The 23,319-nt window shown below is 52.8% G+C and overlaps 1 protein-coding gene across 24 annotated transcripts in view; it reads left to right on the top strand.

Moving 5' to 3' along the window:
* PCBP3 (poly(rC) binding protein 3) overlaps positions 1-23,319 on the top strand; it is a 61,988-nt gene that overhangs the window by 18,614 nt on the left and 20,055 nt on the right. For 12 of the 24 annotated variants that reach the window (XM_075512082.1, XM_075512080.1, XM_075512097.1 and 9 more), the window contains 8 exons: positions 12,220-12,291; positions 12,585-12,608; positions 13,632-13,664; positions 14,401-14,517; positions 14,927-15,058; positions 15,375-15,503; positions 18,237-18,380; positions 21,351-21,392. In XM_075512082.1, the coding sequence (XP_075368197.1) occupies positions 12,220-12,291; positions 12,585-12,608; positions 13,632-13,664; positions 14,401-14,517; positions 14,927-15,058; positions 15,375-15,503; positions 18,237-18,380; positions 21,351-21,392 (693 nt within the window). Of the gene's footprint in view, positions 1-12,141; positions 12,292-12,584; positions 12,609-13,631; positions 13,665-14,400; positions 14,518-14,926; positions 15,059-15,374; positions 15,504-18,236; positions 18,381-21,350; positions 21,393-23,319 lie in introns of all 24 variants that reach the window. The other 12 variants (XM_075512084.1, XM_075512090.1, XM_075512083.1 and 9 more) reach the window with 3 other exon arrangements.

The raw sequence follows: 23,319 nt of genomic DNA, 5'->3' as shown, positions 1-23,319 counted from the left end.
GTCAGAATTGGTGGCATAGGTTGTGCAGAGCGGACCTAGCAAACCGTTTCCGCGGTGGCCAGCACTGATTTGAGGTGGAAGCGGAGGGGTCCTGGGTGCCTGCACAGGGAGATGCTTGCCACCTTGCAGGATGCTCTTCTGGGTAACTACCAACGGTGCTTTTACCCTCCATGGTTTGGTGGTCCCAGGACCGCTTTTCTCAGGCGATGATTATTTTTTTCCTCCAAGTTGCACACCCACTTGGGAAACAGGCATTGTCTGCGCGGCAAGGGGAGCGGGCACCTTGCTGCTCTTTGCAAGGTGCAAAGAGGCCTCTGCAGCTGCTTTTTGGCCAGCTGAAATGGAAGGTGAATTTAAATGCTTCCCCAATGGGTGAGGGCTGTCCCCGTCCCTGTAGTGAGCTTTTTTCAGCTTCTCGCTAAATGCATCTGTCCTGGTGCTGCGATTGCGCAGGCGCGTATATCTGGTTTAATTTCTTTATTTTATTCAGGCTTTGCTAAAGGAGCTGGTGGCGTGCAGCGGGTGCCGGTGCAGGGCACCCCACTAACACCAGCCCTGCTCCACCCCACAGACGCACCATCCGCCAGGGCTACTGGGTACCACCCGCCCGCGGCAGAGGCAGCTCGGGGTGCTGGTGGCGCATCCCGCCCTGGATTTCAGCAGGGACCTGCAGCCCCGCTGGGGGCCAGGTTTGGGGCACGGGTGGTCATGGCCCCTTCCCCAGCAGCCCCGATTCCCAGCCAAGCAAATTCACCAATTCCCTTGCCGGTGCGTTTTGCTCAGTGTTTAGACCTGAGGTTACAGAGGACCTACCACGGGGAGAAGGAGAGAGGAGAAGGCGGCTCTCCTTGATTTTAATCGGGGTTGAGGTTTAGCTGAAGTGAAAACAGATCGGGAGTGACAGTTTTGGAGCCTGCTGTCAGGGTCTGAGCACGGCGTGGCGGCGATCCACCCCCGGCCGCCGAGGGCCCCCATCCTCCTCCTTGCCTGCCGAACCCGGGGAGAGCTGCCACCGCCAAGCACGGGATCTGGGCCGTGGAGCCCGGGTCCACCGCCGGCACGGCTGCCGGCTGGCTTTGTCACACGCCGCCCCTGCATCCTCCTTCCTCATGGTGCTTTCGGCTGGGGACAGCGTCAGGCAGGACATGGCCTTGTGGTGGCCACCGAGTGCGCGCTCACCCCCGCCTTCTCCAGCCCTGTGCAAATGGATGCTTGAAAAAGGAAGGATGGGGTTAGTGCTGCATCCCGACCGATCTGCTCGGTCCTTACTGCGCGATGCTGAGTTGCTTCTCCAGGGCAGGGAGAGACCCCCGAGGGTCTCCCTTCCCATGTCTCCCATTAGTTTTCCATTCCCAAAGAGCATCTATGACCAGGGTGAAAGTAATGGGTTTAGGCTTGTGGAGGAACGGCACAGGCAGAGCACTGGATCCAGCCCTGGGCCCGGAGGAGCTGGGATTTATGGGACCAGGCTGGTCGTGGCTCCCCCGTCGGTCTTGCTTGGTTCCCATGCATTTTCCTAAATGTGGAGGGGACCAGCAGAATGATGCTGTACCCAGTCTGTCCCTTATGTCCCCAGCCTGTGGGGAGAGAACGGGAAGACCTGCCTGTTCCCCGATCCCTGAATCAGAAGGGGCTAGGACCTACCCCAGGTGCTTTGGGAAATTCGGTGGCATTCACGAGAGTAGCCCCAGTCTTTCATCCTGTGCAGCCTGGCATTGGGCTGCCATCTACTTTAAAAAAAAAAAAAATCAGCAGCTAAATCAGTTGTTTTTTGTAGAGATTGAGCATGGTCAAAATAAGAGGCTCCTTGCCCGTCTTGACCTCACACCTCCTGTTTGCCCCCACGTGCTCCGGGTCGGTCTGTCTGTCCACCAGCACCTGGACAGACCCCTCCAGGGCAGCCCATGCACTGCGAGCCTCGTCCCTGTTTCCAGGGATTAGAGAGAGAGAAATGGAGATGGGGTGAGATGAGGCAGTAGATTGCTTCGCTCTTGGGATGAAGGGATTTGTGGACTGCCCCCAGATCAGTAGATTGAAAACGGAGGGAAGTTATTGGGATGATGCTGCCTGCAGGATTAAAGCCAGGGCAGCCAGGAGGCTCTGGAGGAGGGGAATGAGGGGGGTCATGGATGAGTGGGCCACAGGATGCCTGCTGCTCCGAGCTGCGGGGAGATGCTCCTGGTTACATCCTCATCCGTTTTGGAGAACGCACTGGAAGCGGATGCCCCCTGGCCCCAGCTCTCCAGGATGCCTGAAAGGGCATGCAGCGTGAGGGACCAAGGTAGAGAGAGGGATAAGGGGACAGGAGGCCACGTCCCGGGTGGCTGGATCAAGAAAAATAGTGTGTGTGGGGGGTAGTGCGGGCTCTGCAGGTGTTGCGGCCACGCGTGCATCCGTGCAGCAGCGGTGTAGAAACAGGATGGGCAAAAGTCTTGTGCTGGTTAATTCTATTCAGCCCTTTTAGGTGAGGACTGAGTTACCTCCTCGAGGTTATGGTTAAGGCTGTGCAGTCTCTGGCACGGCAGTGGGATAAATGTGCCCGTTGCTTTCTGCTTTCCCAAGGCCCCAGAGGTGGTCTCCTCTCAGCCGCACCCCCAGTTAAAAGGATGCCAGGAGTGTGCCTGGAGCTCTTTGCAGAGCTGTGCCCTCTCATTTCCAGGCTGCTGGAGGACAAGCCACTTGTCCTCTGTGGTCCACACAGCTCCCTGTGGTATCTTCTCCTTTATGAACAGCTGGCATGGACCTATGGCCATGAGCATCCTTTTTTGGGTGCCCTTTGGCCTTCCCCTGAAAAATGGCATGTAAAAACTGGCACATAGGGGACTGCTATCTGATTGTCTCACTCCTCAGTCTCCGGAGGGGTGTGTTTCCATCACTGGCTGTGCTGGCTTCCTTTGGGCAAGATGTGGGTCCTTCAGAGCTGGTCCATGGTGCCAGCAGAGCATCCCTGGGGCATCTGTCGAGGCATCTCCCAGTGCGAGGTGGTGTCTCCTGGCTCCTATTCCTTAGCCTCTGGCTAGGGGAAAAAAGACTAAATGGGGTGCATCCCTGAAGCATGACTGACCCTGGGCATAGCTCAGTGTCAAGGTTGTAAGTGCAGTTGTCCAACAGAGATGAGCTTTATTTGCAAATATGCAAATGTTTGTAAGATTGAAACAACAATGACTGGCAGAATGACATTGTCACCAACAGCACATGGCTGTGGGGAAGCTCTTCTCCAGTACCTGGCCTGGATCTTCTTCGCTGCGCAGTTTAAGCCCCTCACTCAAAACCGTTGTCCTGTCTTCCCCCACGCCCCTGTCCTACAGAGCCTTGGTTCCTCCAGCCCTTCCCCATGGGCCGTGTTTGCTGGCCACAGGGGTCTGGGGTTGCTCTCTGCTGGCTGGATCTCTGGTGACCCAGAGGTCAAGAATGACCCACCTTGTCATTCTTGGTTTCCTTCTGCAGATCCTGAGCTTGCAAGTTGAGTTGTTGCTCCCAGCCCTTTTCAGGCGGATGAGGAGCTCTTCCTCTGTTTCTGTGCACTTAATTGCACACAGCCAAGCTCAGTGCTTTGCCTTGCTGAACTGTGTCTTATTCTCTCCCCTTCGCCAAGCTCACTTTGGCTTCTTGCCCTGCTCTCCAGTGTATTGGCTTCCCCCACTTGGGTAGTCACCTGGCAGTTTAATAGGAGTGCCACTGATAAATGTCTGGGGGGGCTTTAGAGCATTTCCCAGCCATCTTCAAATGGTTTCATCTGCCTCAGGCTTCCCTGGCTCTTTCAGGACAATGCCACGTAGGACAGTATGAACAGCCTTGTTACTGCCACCCCTGTACTACCAGCTAGGGCATATCCCCCCTCTATGAAGACTCATCTCGGGGTGTTTATTGCTGGTGCTCGCAGAAATGCTGGATGAGCTGCCCTGGCTCCCTTCACATCACACAAGCTTCTCCATTCTCCAGCAGCTCAGTCCAGCCACCCTCTGCGGCACTGCTAGTGGTGTTTCCCCATGTCCCACTGCACGTGCAGCGGTGCAGGTGTGGAGCGTGGCACTGAAGTAGTCATCTTCCCGGCCCCTGCAGTGCAAGGCAGTGCCGTTTCAGCTAATTCGGGAAAGCTTTGGGATTTTTTTCTGTCTTGGTTGCTGCAGCAGAAGCCACCCTACTCTGCAGTGCTGAGCCCCATGGCAGGGTCCAGGCTGGGGGTGCAATGCCATGCTGCTGGCTCTGCCTTCCTGAGACAACCAGGGCACCTGCGCTGAGTGGAGACCAAGCCAACGCTTGGTCCTTGCTGGTCCATCAGCAGCTTCTCTGGAGCCCTCACTCCCAGCCTCTCCAAAAAGTTGGACTGGGCATGGAGGGACAGCCAGTGTTTCAGGAAAGAACTTTAATGGATTGTTTTTATCTGTTCTTTAATCTGCTGACAGAGGAAAAAGCTGTGATCGAGGAGACAGAGTGACCTTCCTTATCCCAGGAAGTGTTATTTTCTCAGTGCACAGGGTCTTGAGTCCACCCAGCACTTGCAAAAGGCTCACAGACATCTGAGGATGCTCTTGGTCACTGAGTTGTAATGGACCCAACTGAGTAGTGCAAAGAGCATTGGCTCTCATCACCTCATGGGGTGAAATTTCTGATGTACTTAAGCAGTTTGACATTCACTGAAAATACTATTTTTATTGGCCAATTGTTCCAAAATTAACTAACAGGGTGAATTGGAAGCGGCTGAATTAAAGTGCATTGTTCCCACCCACCCACTCACCCCAGCCTTCCAAAAGCAGCTTTAATTCACTACAAAATTAAGCAAGGTCAATGAAGACCCATTATTACTCCAAGCAGGGCTGTCTCAGCTTGTCGAGATGGTGGTTTAACAGGTTCAACTCACTGATTTTGCTCAGGGTCCTGCAATCAATGAGCCCTGAAACCAGCCCACGCAGGGTTTTCTGGGTTGCACAAGGGCATGTAATAGCCTGCTCCCACTAAACTGAATTTCCTTCACTGTTGTGTGTCCAAACTCTGCTTGCAACACAGCAGCAGCTCACATGAACGATTGCAAATTCCTGTATGCTATAGATGTCTCCAGATATTTATCAGGTACGGCTACCTACGTTTCCTCTAAACCTGGTAATTAACGTAAGCCTCCAAGTTTTGTCTTCTGCAGATGTATCAGGGCAAGAGGCAGGTGGTATCATCCTGCTGGCCTGTTGCGTGGGATGAAGTTATTGCGTGCAAGACCTCCACCCTGGGGTGATCGGTAGGGAAAAGCTGCAGCTTTGTTCGCTAGCCTTCACACAAAAGATTGCGATAACGGCGCTGCCATTGCAACAAAACCAGTCGTTCTCCTCGGACCGGGCTTGCCGTAGAGAAGGTGGAGACTAACACCATCCGACATGCGGGGCCCAATTCTGATTTCATGCGTGATTGCACATCCGTGCACCAGCTGTGCCAGGGTTGCACTTCTGTGGGCGGCTGCTGCAGGTCTTGGTTAACTGTTGAGGTGCAGTAGGCTGCGATGAACCACATGGTGCTCAGAGGATGAGCAGGGACTCTACTGGACATCCCTCCCTGGGTTTCCAGTGTCCACGGGCTGGAGCCAGGGGTTTGTGCTACTCTTTGTTGTAGAGACTTGCCAGCTCTCCTGGACTGGGCTGGAGGTATGTGATGCTGTGTTTCTATTCCTCTTGGTTTATTAATCAGGTCAGAAGTTGCTCTGAAATGCGTGAAACCCCACTGAAAAAGTACAAATGTAAGGTGGGTTCAGCAGAGGCAAATGAGGCTGGTTTGCCCAACACCCAAAGCAAGATGCACAGCTTGATAACACCTTGTGGGTGCACCAGATGAAGGAGAAACCCAGGAAAGCAGCTGGGAATTTCCTGGATGGGAGAGCAGGCTTAGCACAGATTTGGGCTGGTCTGAGAGCAGAGGTATGCATTTGCCTGGGATGTGGCTGCGCCCACAGCAGTGTGACAGGGCTGGAGCTATGGGCCATCATACCAGTTGCTCCTGAGCTCTAGCTAATACCAATATCTAGAGCCAATATCTTTCCCTGGAGGGCCACCCAGTGTGAAAAAACCACCCTTCTCTCTAGAGGGCAAAGGATCCAGGAAGAAAGCCATGCTGATGTGAAGGGTGGTAGGAAATGATTGTTTAGGAAAGAGCTTCTCTAAAGAGCTCCCAAGAGTTGCAGCCAGCAAAGAGGTTGGTGGGAGAAGCAGGAGTTAGAAGACCACCTGAGGCATGGAGGTAGCAAATGAGGCAGCAGGAGAGGTTTCTCTGATGGCACTGGGACTGAATTTGTGGGCAGAGGAGCCAGAAGAGCAGAGAGGGGAAGGGAGGGAGCAGAGGGTCCAGAGGAAGGTGCATTTACATCCCCACAATAGTCATGGGGGTGACTGGCATAGAGGTGAGCAAGACTGGAAGAGCCCCGTGGTGCACACGAGCAAGGAGGGGAAGGCGGGTTGTAATTACTCATCAGGAGCCAGCGAGTGACATCCTGGGCCATGAGCAGAGACATCTCACCCAGAGGAAAGCAGGGAAATGGGAGCAGATGACCAAGAACGAAGCCTCCAGAGATGCCTACTGTGAGGGCAAGAGCAGGGACATTTGTCTCCTGTGATGCTTGGAAAGATCAAGGGCAGGTGAAGTAGGGATACTGCTGGCTGATGTACCAAGGTAGTGTGGATGCATCTTTTTTTTCTTTTTTGGTTAGAGATATCTAAAATATTTCCACTGAAGCTGGAGAGTGAGCGGAGGAAATGTCAACCAAAATCACCGCGGTTTTTGGAAAACGGCAGCAGCTGGAAATGCAGCTTTATTGCAAAATGGCATTTGGTGTCATATAGACAGTGCTACTGTCCTCTCATGGCTTCATCTTTGGACAGCCGAAGCCTGCCGGTGGCTGATGCGTTTCCATTTGGAGCCTGGGTTTAAGGGAAAGCTTGACTTTGGTTTTCTGCCATAGCGTTTTTTCTCCTTCCACCCCCGTCCTGACCTGGCCAGACTGCGTTGTCGTCATAATCCTGAGCTGGCTGCATTGCGGTGCTTCCCAGCCACTAAAACGCAATGCTGAAAATCGCCGGATTAGGTCTTAATGGCAGGATCAAGCTGCCGGGAGATAAGTGGGGAGAAAGCTCCTGCTTACGCAGGTGGACAGGCAGTGCTCCTTGGGAAAGCAAGCTAGAAAGCATAAAATGTCGGGAAAGCATCTTCTTTCCTGGCTTCCCCTGCTTTTCTCTACATTTAGCACAACTTTCACTTTCCAAGGGTCAGAAAATGCTGGCCTGAGGTTTGTGAAGGGTGTATTGAGAGGTCAGAGGTATTTAAACATTTCCTCCCTTGCAGTGGAAAATGTTGTCTTGAGCGATGGACTTTCTAGCTGAGTTATTAACCCCCACCGTGAAAGTCTGCCAACCACATTAGAAATCTGGGCCATGCTGTAGCGTATTGCGGTGTGCGGAAGGACACTGAAGCTTCGTGTTCTTCTTTAACACTTGGCTTTCTGCTGGTGAGGCTCCTGAAGCACCAAAGAGCCTGGGAATTGCGTCGGATGTTTTTCAGGGTGGCGTTGCCATTGAGCAACTACCCAGATGCTTCAGGGTAGGGTCTCAGGGATGGTCCTCTGTGTAGGTGGCGCGACATGCCCGTACAGACCGGTGTCCTGGCCACCCTGCGGTTTACCTGCATGGGTTGGCAAGCGCTCTTGGTCGATAGGTGTTGGAGTTTATCAGCCTGCACTGACCAAACCTGTCAAGAACGTGTGGTTTCCTGGAGGCTGTGTGATGGGAGAGGGGGTGGTAGAGACTTTCTTCATTGAGTTTGCTTGGCAGTGCCTGTGAACTTTCCATCCAAACCTTTCAGGGAGGGGGTGGGTTATGTCTGTGGGACATTTTTGCACTGAGTTGTCCTCTCTGTTTGTTTTTGGACAACTTGAACAAAGCATTGCTGTCCCCCAAAACAAATACCTAGATAAACAATGACAGTTGATCTCCATAATGCTGATGAGAATATTCCATGACAAGATCTACCAAATAATCTCTACCTTGTGTATCTGTCTTCTGGCAGGACTGTCCATCCCAGAGGCACTAGGGTGTCTTTAGTGCAGATAAGAGAGACCCTCCTTTTGGAGTTGGGGTCTGCAATGCTAGTGCCAAGACATGAAGAACAGTTTTCTGGTGGAGCTCATTTATGGGAACCTCAACCACCTTTTCCAAAACACAGGCTGCTGCTGCCACGCTCCAGGGCGGCGGGGGCTGTCTCGGGGGAGCTGCCCCCCAATACTGTCAGCAGATGCCTTGGCTCTCTGCTGGGCATTTGCAGAGGAGGTGTAGACAGTGTTTGCTGGAGCTGCGCCGCAGGACCCGCTCACGTGTGACTAACGTGCCCGGGGAGCCCAAGTGTATGCATGGGAGGAGGAAGACGAGGAGGAGGAGGGCTGGCGTCAGCAAGCGTGGAGCCAGCGATGTCTCCCGGCCCCTGCAGAGACACCGGCTCTGCCCGAGCTCAGCCAGGCCCCCTGCTATCGCATGTCCGGAGCGGGCTGCAGGGATCCTAATTAGAAGGTTTTGCTCGAATTTTAGGAGAGTGTCACTATTTGTGAGGTATCACCTAGCATAAAGGCAAGAGCGCCAGCTTAGGCAATCGCTCCAACCTCCAAAAACCTGGAAAGGAGAACAATCGGAGTGTGTATGTTTGCACATCTTTCTGCTATTCTGGGTTTCCTCCTAAACAGGAGTCTTTCTGCTATTCTGGGTTTCTATTTTCCTTCCTCTTCTCCTTCTTCTCCTTCTTCTCCTTGGTCACTGGTGCCTGAGCTGTTTTTTCAGACACAGGGAATTCCTGATAGATTAAGGAAATTTCCTGGAATGTAATATATTTAATCTCAAAACCAAGGCAGAGGGAAGAACCGAATTGCTCTGAGTACTGACGATGCCTCCTCCAAGCACTCCCCCAAAAGGCAGCTGCATTTAAAAGCTCTATTTGCTCTGCAGCAGGATCATCCTTTGGAAAGACGTTACCCAGCTGTTTTGGGGCAGATCAGTGCCAGGCACTGCGCTCCCCACCCTGTAGAGCTCCCCTCGCTGCAGTGCAAAGACATTTGACTGCTCCCCGTGATGGCCGCGCATGGGAGGATGCTGCTCTGGTCCTCCGCCTGCGGTTGTCCAGGCATGATGCTCGGCAGAGCCTCGCTTGGCTCACTGTGCAACTTCCATTTCGGGGCCAAACTCGACACTTCTGTCTCCTAATGCTGCATCTTTGACCTCTGCGGGGCTGCACGTGCTTTGCACTGGGTTGGAGTTGGGCTCTGGATCTACTCTGTTCCTTGGACTGGATGTAATGGTGTCCTCAGGGCTTTCAAGTAGATGGACAAAGAAGCCATTTCAAAGCTGCTGTGAACTAGGCAGAATACAACGGTGAAGAGGAAGGGTCCGAGATGGGTCTCTCTCCAGGCAGGGAATGCTCCGAAATGCTCAAAATGGCGTTTGAGGGATAATTTTTCCCAGCCCTTTGTCCATGAAGAATGAGGGCTCTGGAGGGAGGCACGCGCCCAGGGTAAATGCCTCGGCTCTATTGTTCCCATCATTTCCATTGAGTTTATGAACCCCCATATAAAAGACTTACCTTTCACTAGTATGATTAAGAAAAGGCCAATGTAGCTTTCCCGCTCACTGGAGCATGAAGCGTGTTTAATTTAATAATGCTGATAAATCTTAAAGCCAGGAGCATTTGGCTAACACATGACCCACTTTTTCAATCAATTGGAAACATTTACATAACGGCCTGATGCAGGGTTCCTCCTGTGAGGGATGTGGAGCAGGGGATGGCAGACACTCCTGCGGTAAGCGCTGCCACTGTAGGACATTTGCTGAAAGCAAAACGGCAAGTTTGGCCGGTCCTTAGCGGGCCAGTTGTGACCCACCTCACCGGGACTGCCAGCTCTCCCGCTGCCGCAAGGATGTGCCTGGGTTTAGAGCACCCCAGCCACCCAGCTGGGCTTTGGGGTCCATCACCCCGGTGGCAAGGCCCAGACGGCTCCAGGGTCCCACCCTCACCTGCTGGCTCCCAGCCATGGGGCTGGCACCCCGGGCTGTAGCTGCCCGGACCACCGCGGTTGGGCAGCTTACAAAAGAAAGCCCTCGGGGCGGTGTGCGGGGCGGGATGGCTTTGTGAGTACTGCCTCTGCAAGTCACGAAAGCCACTGCTTGAGGATATGCCTTGACCATCAGCTGTGAACAGCCTCTACCTTCCTCTGGCTCTGCTGTCAGAGGATGCTCATCAGCCGGGAAGGGGAGCTGCGCCTCTGTATTGGCATGCGCCAGCCTCGTGGGTGGCTGCAGTGGTGTCGCGGCTTTGTTTCTTTCCCTGTGGCAGAGCTAGATTGCTCCCGGGACAGGACATCCCTGGGGATGGCTGTCCTGCTGTGCAATGGGGGCACCTCTTTCGTGCAGGCACTTTATCTTCTGGCACATCAGGAGCACCAGCAACGCTGACTTCCACAAATCAGCACGTGCATCCTTTTCAGCGTTGCTTCCCATGCACAGAAATCAGCATGGGGTTAACCAACACGACCAGTTATTTATTTTCCTTTATTGTTTGCCTGCAGGGGGCTCGGTCTTGAAAGAGAAAGTTCCTGATCTTGCACGTTGTGCTATCGTGTGCCAGCCACTCCCATTACTCTGGTCCCCAGTGCTGTCACCTTCTTTGTCTGAAATATTCTCCTTCTCCCCACTTTTAACAGTGCCTTTTGGCTTGACGTCTTCAACACATTTAATTTCTTATCCTTCTTGTGAGGATTTTACTTTTTTTCATTTGCAACATCCAGCAGCCTCAAGATCAGCATTTGCAAGTAGGCTATAAGCAACCTCATTCCCAGTGAGCCGGTCTCCTGTTAGCTTGGTGGGAACACCATCTCCCTGCTAACCACATGGGTTTTATCCATTTTGGGTTTCATAATAACCTCTTGGAAGAGGTTTTACATCAAACTCATCTCCCAGCCATGATTTGTGCTTTGCTGCATGTTTATTCATCCCGACTGCCTCTTTGCATTAAAGTAATATTTGAGAACTGGTTTACTTCCCATTTTTTGGTCACATAAGTCCCCATCTGAGCAAAGGAAAATGCCAGATGCCTGTGACCAGGATGAAAAACGTCCCATCTGATATATACTGAGGGATTAAATAACATGGGGGAGAATTGCTACAAATCTCTTGGCATTGCACATAGAAGGATTCTGGCACCTCCCTCTCAGACAGGACCGGTCTCCCCATGCAGTAGCCTGCAGAGACATTTCACATGCCTGGTCCTTGCGCAGAGATGGTACTAAGGAGGTGTGAGGAAAGAAAAGGAAGGATTTGTTGCCGTTCTGTGATTTTTTTTTCCCCCGCCTTCAAAATATCAGTGGCGTTTTTCCCTCTAGAGGGCAGAGGAGGAAAGAGAGAGAATGGGAAGGGAAAGGAACACGGCAGCACCGGGAAAACTCGCAGAGGTTTCGTTAGATACATGCAAAGCATGAATAGCTGGAAATGGCGTGGTCCTGAGACGCAGTGCCCAGCTAGGGTGCTCACAGGTCGGATGAAAATGCAGAAGTGTCCTCCATCCTTCCCGCTCCCTGGTCCTGGGATCAGATAGCTATTTCCTGCTTACTGAAAAACTGGTTTGTGATTTTCTGAGTGCCTTATTCACACTTGAAATGGTGAATTTTGGTTTGCTAGGTAGGTGCCCTGGGTCTTTTAAAGTCCCAGTTCAGCCATCGGTCTTTGGCCAGGCTGCTCCGCCAACTCCCTGCTCCTGCATCTACGTGATCAGCTGGGCACAGCTGCTTTTTGGCTCGTGCACGTGTGGGCTAGCAGTCTGGCTGTGCCACCTCGGACACTTGGGTCTTTGCTCCCACGATGGCTTTTGCATAAAGCATGACACGGCATGCTTTTGCATAAAGCTTTGCACGGCAAAGCCGTGGCAGAGCTGTGGGCTGTTCCCAGGCTCGCACCCAGCACGGTCCTTGCGGTGAGTGGGCAGCCCCATATGCATCCATGAAGGTGCTCAGCCCGTGACATCTCCCTGCAGCTCCTCCAGCTATGGCTTTCCCATGCTCTGCTGCTCTGCAGGGTCCATCCACGTTGAGGAACTTGCCTGTTTTGAGAGAAAACCTTTCCCCCTCTCTGTCTCCAGGTGATACGGCCGTGGTGCTGTCTCCTTCTGTGCCGGGGCTGCCCTCCCAGCTAACACACGTCTCCCGTTCCCCGGTAGGAAATGGAGTCGAAGGTCTCCGAAGGCGGCCTGAACGTCACCCTCACCATCCGGCTGCTGATGCACGGCAAGGTAAGGGGCTCCTGGTGAGGGGGTTTCCTCGCAGCTCCCTCTCCCGCCTCTGCTCCGGCTGTGCCCGAGTGCAGCCAGCCCCTGCAGTGCCGGGCTGCCGGGAGCAGGTTTCCTCCTGCTCATGGAGAGCATGGCATGGTGGCATGCTGCTCCTGCCCCTCTCACGCCTGTCCCCTGCACTATCCTTCTGCTGGGGACAGTGTGCACCAGGCCTTTGCTTCATTATGGGGTGGGGCTGGATCGTCTTCATGTCTTCTAATGTCTTTTCCTTTGTGTTTGGCTTTTTTTGGTAGGAAGTCGGAAGCATCATTGGAAAGGTAACAACATCTTTTAAATGTGTATTTAATGCTATTGCCCGCACCATTTGCTGCCTGTGGTGTGGTAGATGCCAGTCACCTCTTCCCTGTAGTGTCCCTGAAATGTTTGGTGTGCGTGGGTGTGTTGCTGGGTTTGTGTGACAGAAATGATGGGAGACCCACCGAGGGATCAAAGACCATTCCCCTAAAGAAAAAAACAACCACCAAACTTATCTAGTGCTGTTTCCAGCTGCTTCACTGTGGTAGCAAATAGGTGTTTATGATCATGTTGCCCTGACACATTAATTAAATAGATTCATTAAGAGATATTAAGAAATGTCATCAAATCCATCTAAATTCTGCAGCACTTCCCTCTGAGGACACAGGATGCCATTTAACTAGCGCAGAAAAGCTTTACGAGGTGCTCTGCTCCCTGGTGCTTGCCGTGGTGGTTTGGAAAGTCCTGGCTATACAGGATTGGTTTTGTGGTGTTTTTAAAAGGCAGGTTTGTGATAGCGAAGATTTGCAGCACAAACACCTTCTCCTATATGCTTGCACCTTATTTTTCCATCAGCCTGTCCAGCCCTGGAAAGATTCACAGTTGTACCTGCTTTATATCTGGATATAGAGATATTAGATCTCTTTGTATGTACTAGATAACTGCCCTTCGAAGGCGCTCTGAAGTGCCAGCTTTTCTCAACACCTGATCAGTTTCTGAGCTTTTTCCATGCGGTTTTCCTCCTAACGGGAAACGTAGAAACGGAGGTGGCAGCTGCAGTTGTGTAGCTGGTTTGTTTGTCATGTCTTACAGACGCGGGGAGCAGCGCTATGATGGCTTACAGCCATCATAGCTCCTCAGACTTACAGACTTACAGCTCCTCAGACTGCCCATCACGTGGGGATGGAGGGCCAGGCAGCGCAGAGCTGCCCAAATGTTTGGCTATGTATCGCCCTGTATTAGAGAGATGTGTGTTTGGAAGGGTTGTTTTGAAGGTGGAAGTCTTAATTTTTTACAATAGCCTGTGTTTCTGATTCTTATTTCAGAAAGGGGAGACCGTGAAGAAGATGCGTGAGGAGGTGAGCAACCCTGCTCTTTAAAATGATCTGTAGGAGGAGGAGAGAGGAGTGGGAAGGGCCGTCGGGCTGTCCTGCCCGGCAGCGTGCAGCACAATGGCCAGAGCTGCACGTTGCCCTGTGCGATACGTGCAGTCACTCCCAGGGAAAGGACACGTAAGCCGGCGGTACCCACAGCCCTTTGGTCCAGTTTTCTCTTTCTGTACACAAACAAACTCCTATCACATTGAATGGGAATTTTCCAGAGCCAAGAATTTGCTCTTAATGAGACAGTTAAATGAAGTCACTTCTAAGATGCTTGAGTGTGCCCAAGGTCTTTGTGCCTGCAGCTACCAAGGAGTTATCCGATCAGTAAGCAACACTCTTCTTTTTACGAGCAATGACCCCACGAGCTGGTCATGCCTTGATCACATGGGTTTGCACTGCAGTAAAAGACCCAAGATGGATGCATGGAAACCCTTTCTGAGGGTCAGGATAAGGCAGCGCTGGAAGCACCGCAAGGGAAAAGGGTGGGAGTTTTTAAGGTTAGATGGGCTGTCGAGAAGCTGGCAGAGGTGATGACCAGGGACCAAGCGAGCAATGTACTTGCCGGTCACCTGGGGCTCTCTGAGCTTCTGCTGTTGGGTGCTGAACCTTCCCAGGCTGGGACAGGATCCAACCTGGAGGAAAGGCTGCACCTCCGGCACATCCCACCGGTTGCTTGGCTATAGTTATTCCAGAACTGCCCTTCTCTTTCCAGAGCGGGGCAAGGATCAACATCTCGGAGGGGAACTGCCCCGAGCGAATCGTGACCATCACTGGCCCCACCGATGCCATCTTCAAGGCTTTCGCCATGATTGCCTACAAATTTGAGGAGGTGAGCAATGTGAACTCTTTGGCGCAGGAGGGCAGAGTAAAATGGTCTGCACCCAGACCCTTGGGTGGCCCACTGGCCAAGCAGAGCTCCAGCATGCCCGCTGCTGGGGGCAGCAGTGCAGATGGGCCTGAGTACCTCCAATCCATGCGTGCCTGGTTGGACTTGCTTAACTGGTACACGACCTGGGCACAAAACCTTCCAGACATCTCTAACTAGGCAAGAACTGAGCTTCAGTGAAGTGCCCCAGAGGTCTTGCAGTTAATTAACTGCAGGGATGCGCAGTGATGCAGCTGCAGACCAGCTGGGGTCTGGGGGACATGACCCCTCTTCTCTGGCCCAGAGCATTTGTGTTGCCCTGGATAGCAGGTTGGGTACCAAGGGCTGATGTGTTGCATTCTTCCTTCCCAAGGACATAACCAACTCAATGAGCAACAGCACTGCTACCAGCAAACCTCCGGTGACACTGAGACTGGTCGTGCCAGCTAGTCAGTGCGGCTCGCTGATCGGCAAAGGAGGCTCCAAGATCAAGGAAATCAGGGAGGTAAGGCAGACCCGGTTTTGTTATTGCATGTAATCGCAACTCTGACCAAGGGAGAGCAGGAGCTGCCTTGGAAAGGGGGATCCTTACGCTGCGAGCATCGTGCATCACGTTGCTTCCCAGGACGGTCCTGCTGACGTAGGAGCAGCATCCCCTGGGACCTTGCCGGCGTGCTGCTGCGGAGGCAGGCAGGGCGTTGCGTCTGAGCTTGCATGGGGCAGCGCAGCTCTCGGGAGGCGCATGGCGTCAGAGCTGGAGCTGGCTGTGAGGAAAGGCATTCAGCTGTGGGATTTCTCCTCCTCTCTCTTTCTGTCTCCAGTCAACAGGTGCTCAGGTTCAAGTGGCGGGGGACATGCTGCCCAACTCCACGGAGCGAGCGGTGACAATCTCGGGGACACCCGACGCAATTATCCAGTGTGTCAAACAGATCTGTGTGGTGATGCTGGAGGTACAGTCTGTAACAAAGGGGGTAAAGTACATAGGAAAAAAACCCAGCTGACACCACAACAGCGCTGGGAGCTGTGGAGCGTGTCTCATACCCTTCACCACGCGTTGTCGGACCACTCATTTCCTGGTACCTCCGTTTGAAACCCACCCAGTGTGTTTTCCCCGCCATCTTCGTATGTTGTTTCTAGAGTCCTAACACTGGAAACCTGCCTGGTGGGGTGCCCCAAAGGAGATGGTTTGTCATAGCACAGGCTGGCTTCAGGAGAGAGGGGTGCCGGAGGAGGCCAGGTGGGCTGGGACGGCCATAGCCTGGTGTCCCAGCAGCACTGAGGGTGCCGTGGGAAGGGGATGGGGGCTGCAGCCACTCCACCAAGTACCTGGCCTCCTCTGCACGGGGCTCACGGTGCCTCATGAGGACCACGACTGGGAGGAAGAGACCAGTGCATCCCCTACGCTGGGGGAGCTGGGGCTGGAAGCACAAACCCAGGCTCCAGCAAAGCACAGCGGGAAAGGTAGTGAGGAAGGCTGATGGAGAGCAGGGCCCATAGGGTGCATGGACGTGTGTCCAGGGTGCCATATTCTGGGAGAAATGCTGATGAGCAGAGCTTGAAGATCTCTGCCATGGAGAAATGCTGCTCTACCAATGGCTTATTGCCAGGGATGACCATAGCCACGTGCCCCACGTCCACACCTGCCACCTCAGATGGGAGAAGTGCCAGGAGGAAACCCCTCGGAACATGGGACGGTGACACCCTCTGCTCCTGGTGCCTCCAAGAGGTCGACGGGCACAGACCCACATCAGGCCCCTCTGCCTTGCTGCACAGCCCGCACACCGCTGCCCTTTCGCAGCAGGGAGGAGTGCATTTGCCGCTGCGAGAGCTTCAGATGAGGGTGCCAAGGCTTAGTGGAAGTGGAGTAAAACCAAACATAAGCAACTTCAGTTTGGCAGCAGCACGGCTAAGGAGGAATTGCCACGAACCACGTTACACACCGCTGCTGGTAGCGATGCTCAGGCGGGTACACTCTGCTGTCAGAGGACTGCGATTTTAGCCTCATGGTGACTCCAGGTTATGCTCTGGACTGTGGCAGAGGCGGGCCCCAGGTGATGCTTGCAGGTGTGTTATAAAGTCTTTGGTGACTGCTGTTCTCACCAACCAAAGCAAGGGTTGCTGCTCCTCTGTATGGCTCAGCAATGGGAAAGAGAAAAACCCATGAGTTTTCTTGCAGTCTGAAATCTGGGAAGTCCCCTGACTTTAACAATTCGCAGAGGTGCTCCTTATAACCTTTCAGTCTTAAATTATCTTACTGCAGAAATCCTTGCTCATCCCCTCCAAGATTTGTAATGCAATAAAAGAAAAAGCAGGTTTGTGATTATAGAGGCTGTGCTTTGATCATGCAGCTTTTCTGCAGACCTGTGCTTAGCAGGAAGATTTGGATATGCCACTTGGCTACAAGTGGACATCTAGAAGAATGCACAGAAAAAATGAAGAATTTTCCATGAGATAACGTAATTTATATTGCCTGTCTTTACATAGCAGTAACTGGGTCATTTCACTTCGGGTAGAACCAGGAGGCTTTTATCTGAAATCTCTCCTGATCCCTAGAAACCTCCAAAATCTCTTCTATGGCCTGTTAGTTATGTTCAAGAGAAAACCAACAGAGATAACTTGGGTGAGAAGATCCCGTGCACCGTGCAGTGGGATGCATCGCTACAGCTTGATGTGCATCACTACAGCTTCTGCTCGGACCTAGCCAGGTACCGGTCAGGCCACAGCAGGGAGGAGCGAGATGTCCTGGCCAGCTGGAGTGGGGCTGCCCCGGGTCACGCTGCCGCAGGAGGAGGGCTGGGAGTGCGTACGGGTCAGTGTCTCTGCTGCTAGTGTCTGTCTGGCTTCTCACAGAGACTGCTACCACCGTGCAGCTCTAGAATAAGATCTCTGGAAATGCTGGTGTTGCCATCTGAGAGGGGTTTCCAGCTCTGGCTCCTCCAGAGCTCAGCACTCTGACCAAAGTGATCACTGCCACTTGTCCCACCAGGGCATGGGAGGTCTTGACCACGTCCACGTCCCAGCTTGGATGGTGACAGACCAAACCAAGTCCTGAAGGTGACCCTGTTCTGGCAGCAAGGAAGATGAGAAGGGTCAAAGAGCTTGAGCATCGTGCTGGGTCACTCAGATGGGCTGCTCACTCCTTCTGATGCCTGTGCTCATGATGCCATGCCACAGCTCCTGGTGCTCGGCGGGGCTGGTACGACTCTGGGGTGGGCTGCAAAGATGTGCAAGAGCTCTCAGGCTGCAAAGAAAGCCACTGCACAAAGAGGTTCCTGGCAGCCAGGGATGAAAAGCCTGGTCTGTGGGTGTACCTCCCCATCTTGCTGCACCTTGAGGGTCTCCTTGGGGTGTTTTAGGGAGGGCGCTGCATTCCAGTGTCAGGCTCGAGTCTAGACCGGGTAACGCAGTTTGCAGAGAGCATAGCGAAGGCGAGGGAGGCAGCGGAGGTCCAGGAAGCAATTTAGGGTCCCGTGCCTTGGCAAGGGATCTCCTGTGCCCCAGGTTGTCCTCGTTGTCCATTAAACACCGATTTCCCCCATGTCCTCCTGTCCAGAAACGCGGGTGTTGCTGGGCAGCGGCCCCGGGGGCCGTGCTCCGTCGGGTGCTTTCTAACGCTCTTTTTGCCGCCGTTTCAGGAAAGCTGTTCTAATGTTCTCTCTCCCTCTCCTTGTCCCTTTTCCTAGTCCCCACCAAAAGGTGCCACCATTCCCTACCGCCCAAAGCCCGCCTCCACCCCTGTCATTTTTGCAGGTGGTCAGGTAAGAGCCGACCCGCTTGCAGCCTCCACTGCCAACCTCAGCCTTTTACTGCAGCACCAGCCGCTGCCCGTTAGTGCACTCAGGTTTCTTGCCTTCTGACTTGCATGGTGTCATCCCATCCGTTGTGTGCCACGGCAGGTGGACTGAAAGCTCTTTGCAGAACTGCTGGCAGTTTGCAAGCCTGGGCAGACGGCTTAGCTCCTATGATGGCTGCTGGAGGGTAAGGAAAGGGCCAGCCTGGGGAAACGGTGTTAGCTCTGCCAGGCACTCGTGCACCAAGAGGAGGCTGGAGTTTGCTTCATTAGACCCAAATTCAGTATTTACCAACAGTTACCAGTGTGAAGAAGATGAGAAAAGCCTCGTTGAACAAGAGGCCGTGACTCTGCTCTCACAGTGGCTGCAAGTGTTTATTTTCTGGTATCTCTAGTCCAATTAAAAATAACTTTGCATAGTTGTAATTGAGCTGAGATAGGAAGAGCTCGTCCCAGCTGCTCCAGGACTGTGCTGAGCCTCTGTTCAGGGAAGCCTCCATGAAAGGGTCATCCCCATCACTGGTGCTCGGCTGGTTTGGGGTGCTGCTTCCCCCAAAAATGCCATAACCTCTGCTGCAAAGCTGGGTCTCAGCTCTGCCTGCAGGAGAGCCTGCATTGCATTGCCTTTGGTGACATTGTGCAGTGCTCGGTCTGCAGGCTTGCAGTCAAGATGTGGTATTTCTAGCGACCCTTGGGAAGTGATGGCAGATTTTTTTCTTTGCAGGATAACCATCACACGCACGTGCCGTGCGAGCTGGCAGTTGTTCTGCAAACAAAAATCAGCTCCCGCGGCACGTGATTTATGAAACAAGCAGTCGAGCAGGTGGCTGCTTTTAAAGAGGGGACTTGAACCATTGCTTTTTCCACCTCATCTACTCACCTCGCCTGGTGACCGAAGACCTGCCTGTAGATGCCACCATGCCATGATGCACCAGTATCTAGCAGGAGAGGTACTTTCCCAGGAGCTCCAGCAGCCAGATAGAGCCAGCACCACGAAGCTACAGCTAATACCATCCAGAGCAGCTCCGCAGGAGTTATTTCGTTTCTCCCCAGCCATAATAAATAGCAGAAGGACAAACTAAGGATGGGAGCAAAGCCCAAAGCACAGGCTATTTCAGGCAGCGTGCTGAATTAGCATCTCTTAGTCATTGCCAGCATCAGGAGGAGTGTGTCGTTTGGTCTGAGCAGCCGTCCTGGAAAAGAGCTTTGAGTCCAGCTGCTTGGTGAACTTATCTTCTCAAAAGGGAGAGTAAGATGGAGGTAGCGTTTCTCCTGCTGGCGAACGGTTGGTGTCTTGCACAGAAGTGACATCGCGGGAAGAAGCAACCATCTCTGAAATGAGAGTTCTCCCTTGCCGCCCCTGAGGGAGCACTGGCAAGCCCCTTGGCTCTGCCCGAGGGGTGGCACAGGGCGGGTGGGCAGAGGACAGCAGGTGACAGTCGGTGTGCTGCGAGGTGCTTGGGGTGGGTTTAACCTGCAGGAGCTCAGCAGGCTGAGGGACACGGTGGCCGATGGCAGCTGCCCCATCATCCGTGAGCAATGTCAGCCCCTGCAGAAAGCCGGGTGTCACACAGGAGGGTGCTGTCAGAGTTGGGTTGCATCTGTCCAAGACACCTTCCTGCCTTTAATTAGCTTTTCCTAATAAATTGTTCTAATCAAAAAACAATGACCGAATAAAACCGCCAGGAAAGAGTGAACTTTTCAGAGCAGCCTCTGCCACTTCCCCACAGGCACACCAGTCCCCATCGCGCCGGGATGCCGACAGGCACTGGGATTGCTGTTTCTGTGCGTGAGGCTTTGCCTCCTTCCTCCTCCAGGATTTTGGGGGTTTTGCTGTTTGCAAACTATGCAGCAAATTTGCAGGAGGTTCAGAGTGGTTTTTTTCTTTTTCTTGGCTATCTTTACTCTCCCTTTTTAAAGTGTTATCCATCTCTTTTGCCATTTCTTTCAGAATCATCTGAATAATGTGTCAACCAATGGGATACGTTTTGCTAGCTGGTTAAGTCCAAAATATTGGGCGCTCTAGTATCTGGCTCTCTACCCACAGCGGTGCTTATTTCCAGGTTATTTACAAAAGAGGAAGGATACGAACAATGGGAAAAACACTAAACAATTTGCCTAGCAGACATCTGCATGGATTAGTCAATTTTTTCTGGTGAAAGGCATTGCAATGCAGGCAGCCTGTCCCCGAGCCCTCTCCAAGCCTGGTGAGACATCAGCACCAGCTGGCTTTCTGCACGGCAATGCCTTTCCCCCCAGCAGAGCACTGGAATATGCTGGGTAGATGTAAAACGTGTTGAGAGTTGTGCACCTGAAAATACGGAGAGACTCACTGCACTGGCTTGCTCTCTGGGATCACGTTTAGGTGTGAAGGGCAGTGATGATGCTACCGTGTATCCGCTACACAGATAATTCTGGTTTGATTAATATCTTTTGTACAGCGAAACCCAGTCTTCCCGCTTCACGCAATTCTGGCACCTTTAAAGAGCTGTTTTGTTCCTTCTGGAAAAGCCAAACTGAGCCCAGCCCCTTCAAATTAGGTGGTTCAGTGTGCTCCAGCTTTGGTCGGAGGGGTACGTCTCCCTCCCGCCGCCCCAGCAAATTTAATGCAGCACAGGGGGGTCCTTCCCCTGGGCTAGCCAGTGGGGTGTGCGGGGCAACTGCTTGCTGCACGGAAAGTGCTTCCTTCATCCCCTCCAGCCTCAAAATTAAGCCGGTTAAATCAAAATTCAAGATCCCACACCCCGCTTTCACTGGCAGCGGAGCGAGGGGAGAGGCGTGCTGGAGTCATGGTGCTCAACTCCCCGTGCCCGGTTATTTGGGGGTAGCACAGGGTCCCGGGCAGAGCAGGGTGGGGGCTGAGCTCCTCTTTTGCCCCTGCATTCACAGCATTTACTCCGTGTCAGGCAGAAAGGAGCAAAGCCCAGGGACGGCAGTCCCTGCGGAGGCACGGGGCTTTGCCACCGTCTCCTGCCAGCCCTAATAATGTCTGTTTTTTCTTTTGCAGGCCTATACAATTCAGGGACAATACGCTATTCCACACCCGGATGTGAGTTTTACCCTAATTTTTCTTATACCCTTTTATGTCCCCTGCATGCTACTGTTAATTCACATAATATTAATATTAGACAATAATATTAATAGCATATTTTCAAAGTAACTGGCCGTGTGTAGTATCTGTAATACCTTGAATAGCCTTTTAACCTGTTAGCGCTAAACTTTATTAATTTTGAGGACTTGGCCTGATGCTAAATTGTTTGCATTGTTCAGTGCTATCCCTTTGCTCTGAGACAAACCATACTCTATGCATTTTGTGCCTCAAAATGATCAAAACACGCAAAGAAAGGGGGAAGAAAAGACTTTCCTCTCTATTTCCCCCCTTACCCTTAAAATATTGGTAACCAAGGGCTTATTTAGGTGCCGAGTGCCTTGGTGGGGTGGGGAGAAGCCAGAGCTCTAGTGGTGCGTGGTTTCTTGCTTGAAGCCTGGGCAAGGGGACGTGCCTTTTTGGGGGTCCTCCTCCAGGTGACTCGGAAGCAGGCGCTGAGGCTAGGCAAAACACCACCCGCCTGCCCCGGAGGGATGGAGAGGATGGCTGGGTCTCACCTTGCCGATGGCTCCGTGCCTTCCTGCGGGAGCTGGACCCCAGACCGAAGCGGTCACCCTGGGTTTGACAGCTGTCTCTCTGAGTTTGGCTCTCTGTCACCCGGGGCAGGGGACATCGTAGGCACGGTCCCCGCTTCGTCTCACGCTCCGTGGTGTGGAGACAGGCGCCGCTCAGGCGTGCAGCGCGGGTGGGTTTTGCCGATGCTCAGATCCCCCTGCTTGTGCCAGGCTATCGTGCCTGGGGTGGGTCAGGGAGCCACAGCACGTTTGTGGGGGGATGCGTAGGGAACGTCTCCTGGCACGTCTGTGCATAAAAGTACCAACAGAAATAGAAAACGAGTCTATTTTAAAGGACTTCTCTGTTAAAAGCAGCAGTGAAGTACTTGCCAGCAGCAGACAGCTGCTTGGCTTCTGGGGTCGTCACGGCTGACACGTGCTGGGGAGCTCTTGGAAAAAGCTGGGATTTTCTAAATGCGTTTCAGTGGGTATAAAACACCCGGCGAGTCCCATTGCAGAGGCCCCTTCTTGCTGGCACGCCTGTGAGCCGGGGGTCCGCAGTGGGGGCTGAGCACAACGTGCCACTCTGGGGACGTGGCTTAATTGTAAGCGGCGTGGTCTGGGTGGAAAGCCCTCTCCAGCCATCCCACACATGGGAAGAGTTTGACGTGGCTCAGCATTCCTCTTTCTGATAGGTGTGCTGGGTATTAAATCATGGGATTACTTTTTGCATGACTGAGAATGGAGCAAGGCTGTTCGATACCACGAATGCATGTTCCCTGTGGGAACGTTTAGGAGTTGTAGGCTGGATTTTGATCTTAGGAGCAGTGATTTCACCCAATTTAGTGGAGGCCAGGCTTTGGCTTTCCATGCGACACCAGTATGCATATACTTTGAACAGCCTGCTGTGATGGTTGCTCAGAAATATTCGTAATTGTTTGCGCTTCACTTTTGCTCCCTAAGTGGAATATAAATAAATACACCTGTGTATTTAGAGAGCGTAGATCAATATGTTCCCTGTCCCAGTTTTCCTTTGTAAGCAGTGGTGACAGCTTAGAGTGTTTTCCTTGTTATTATATTCCTCTGTTTGGCAGGAATAAAATACATTTAATACATTTGCTGGCTGCGCTCTGCCCTACTCCCAGCAGATTTGCTGAGACTTGGAAAAAGTTGTTCGTGCAGGGGCCACATGCTCCATCCTTACTCTCGTAGCTCTCTCACAAGGATCGGTCATTTTAAACGCTGCTTGGTACAGAAACCAGTCTTGAATGTGATTTTAGGGCATTGCCCTCGCTCTCGCAGGTGTCTGTGTTTAGCAGATGCCTTTTGCAGACCCATGGCTGCAGAGTGGTCAGAATTTCAAATGCCAAAGC

This window comes from Mycteria americana, chromosome 9 (assembly GCF_035582795.1).
Source record: "Mycteria americana isolate JAX WOST 10 ecotype Jacksonville Zoo and Gardens chromosome 9, USCA_MyAme_1.0, whole genome shotgun sequence".
Taxonomy (NCBI): Eukaryota; Metazoa; Chordata; class Aves; order Ciconiiformes; family Ciconiidae; genus Mycteria; species Mycteria americana.
Note: the sequence above shows the minus strand (reverse complement) of the source record. Positions and strands in the feature narration are given on the sequence as shown.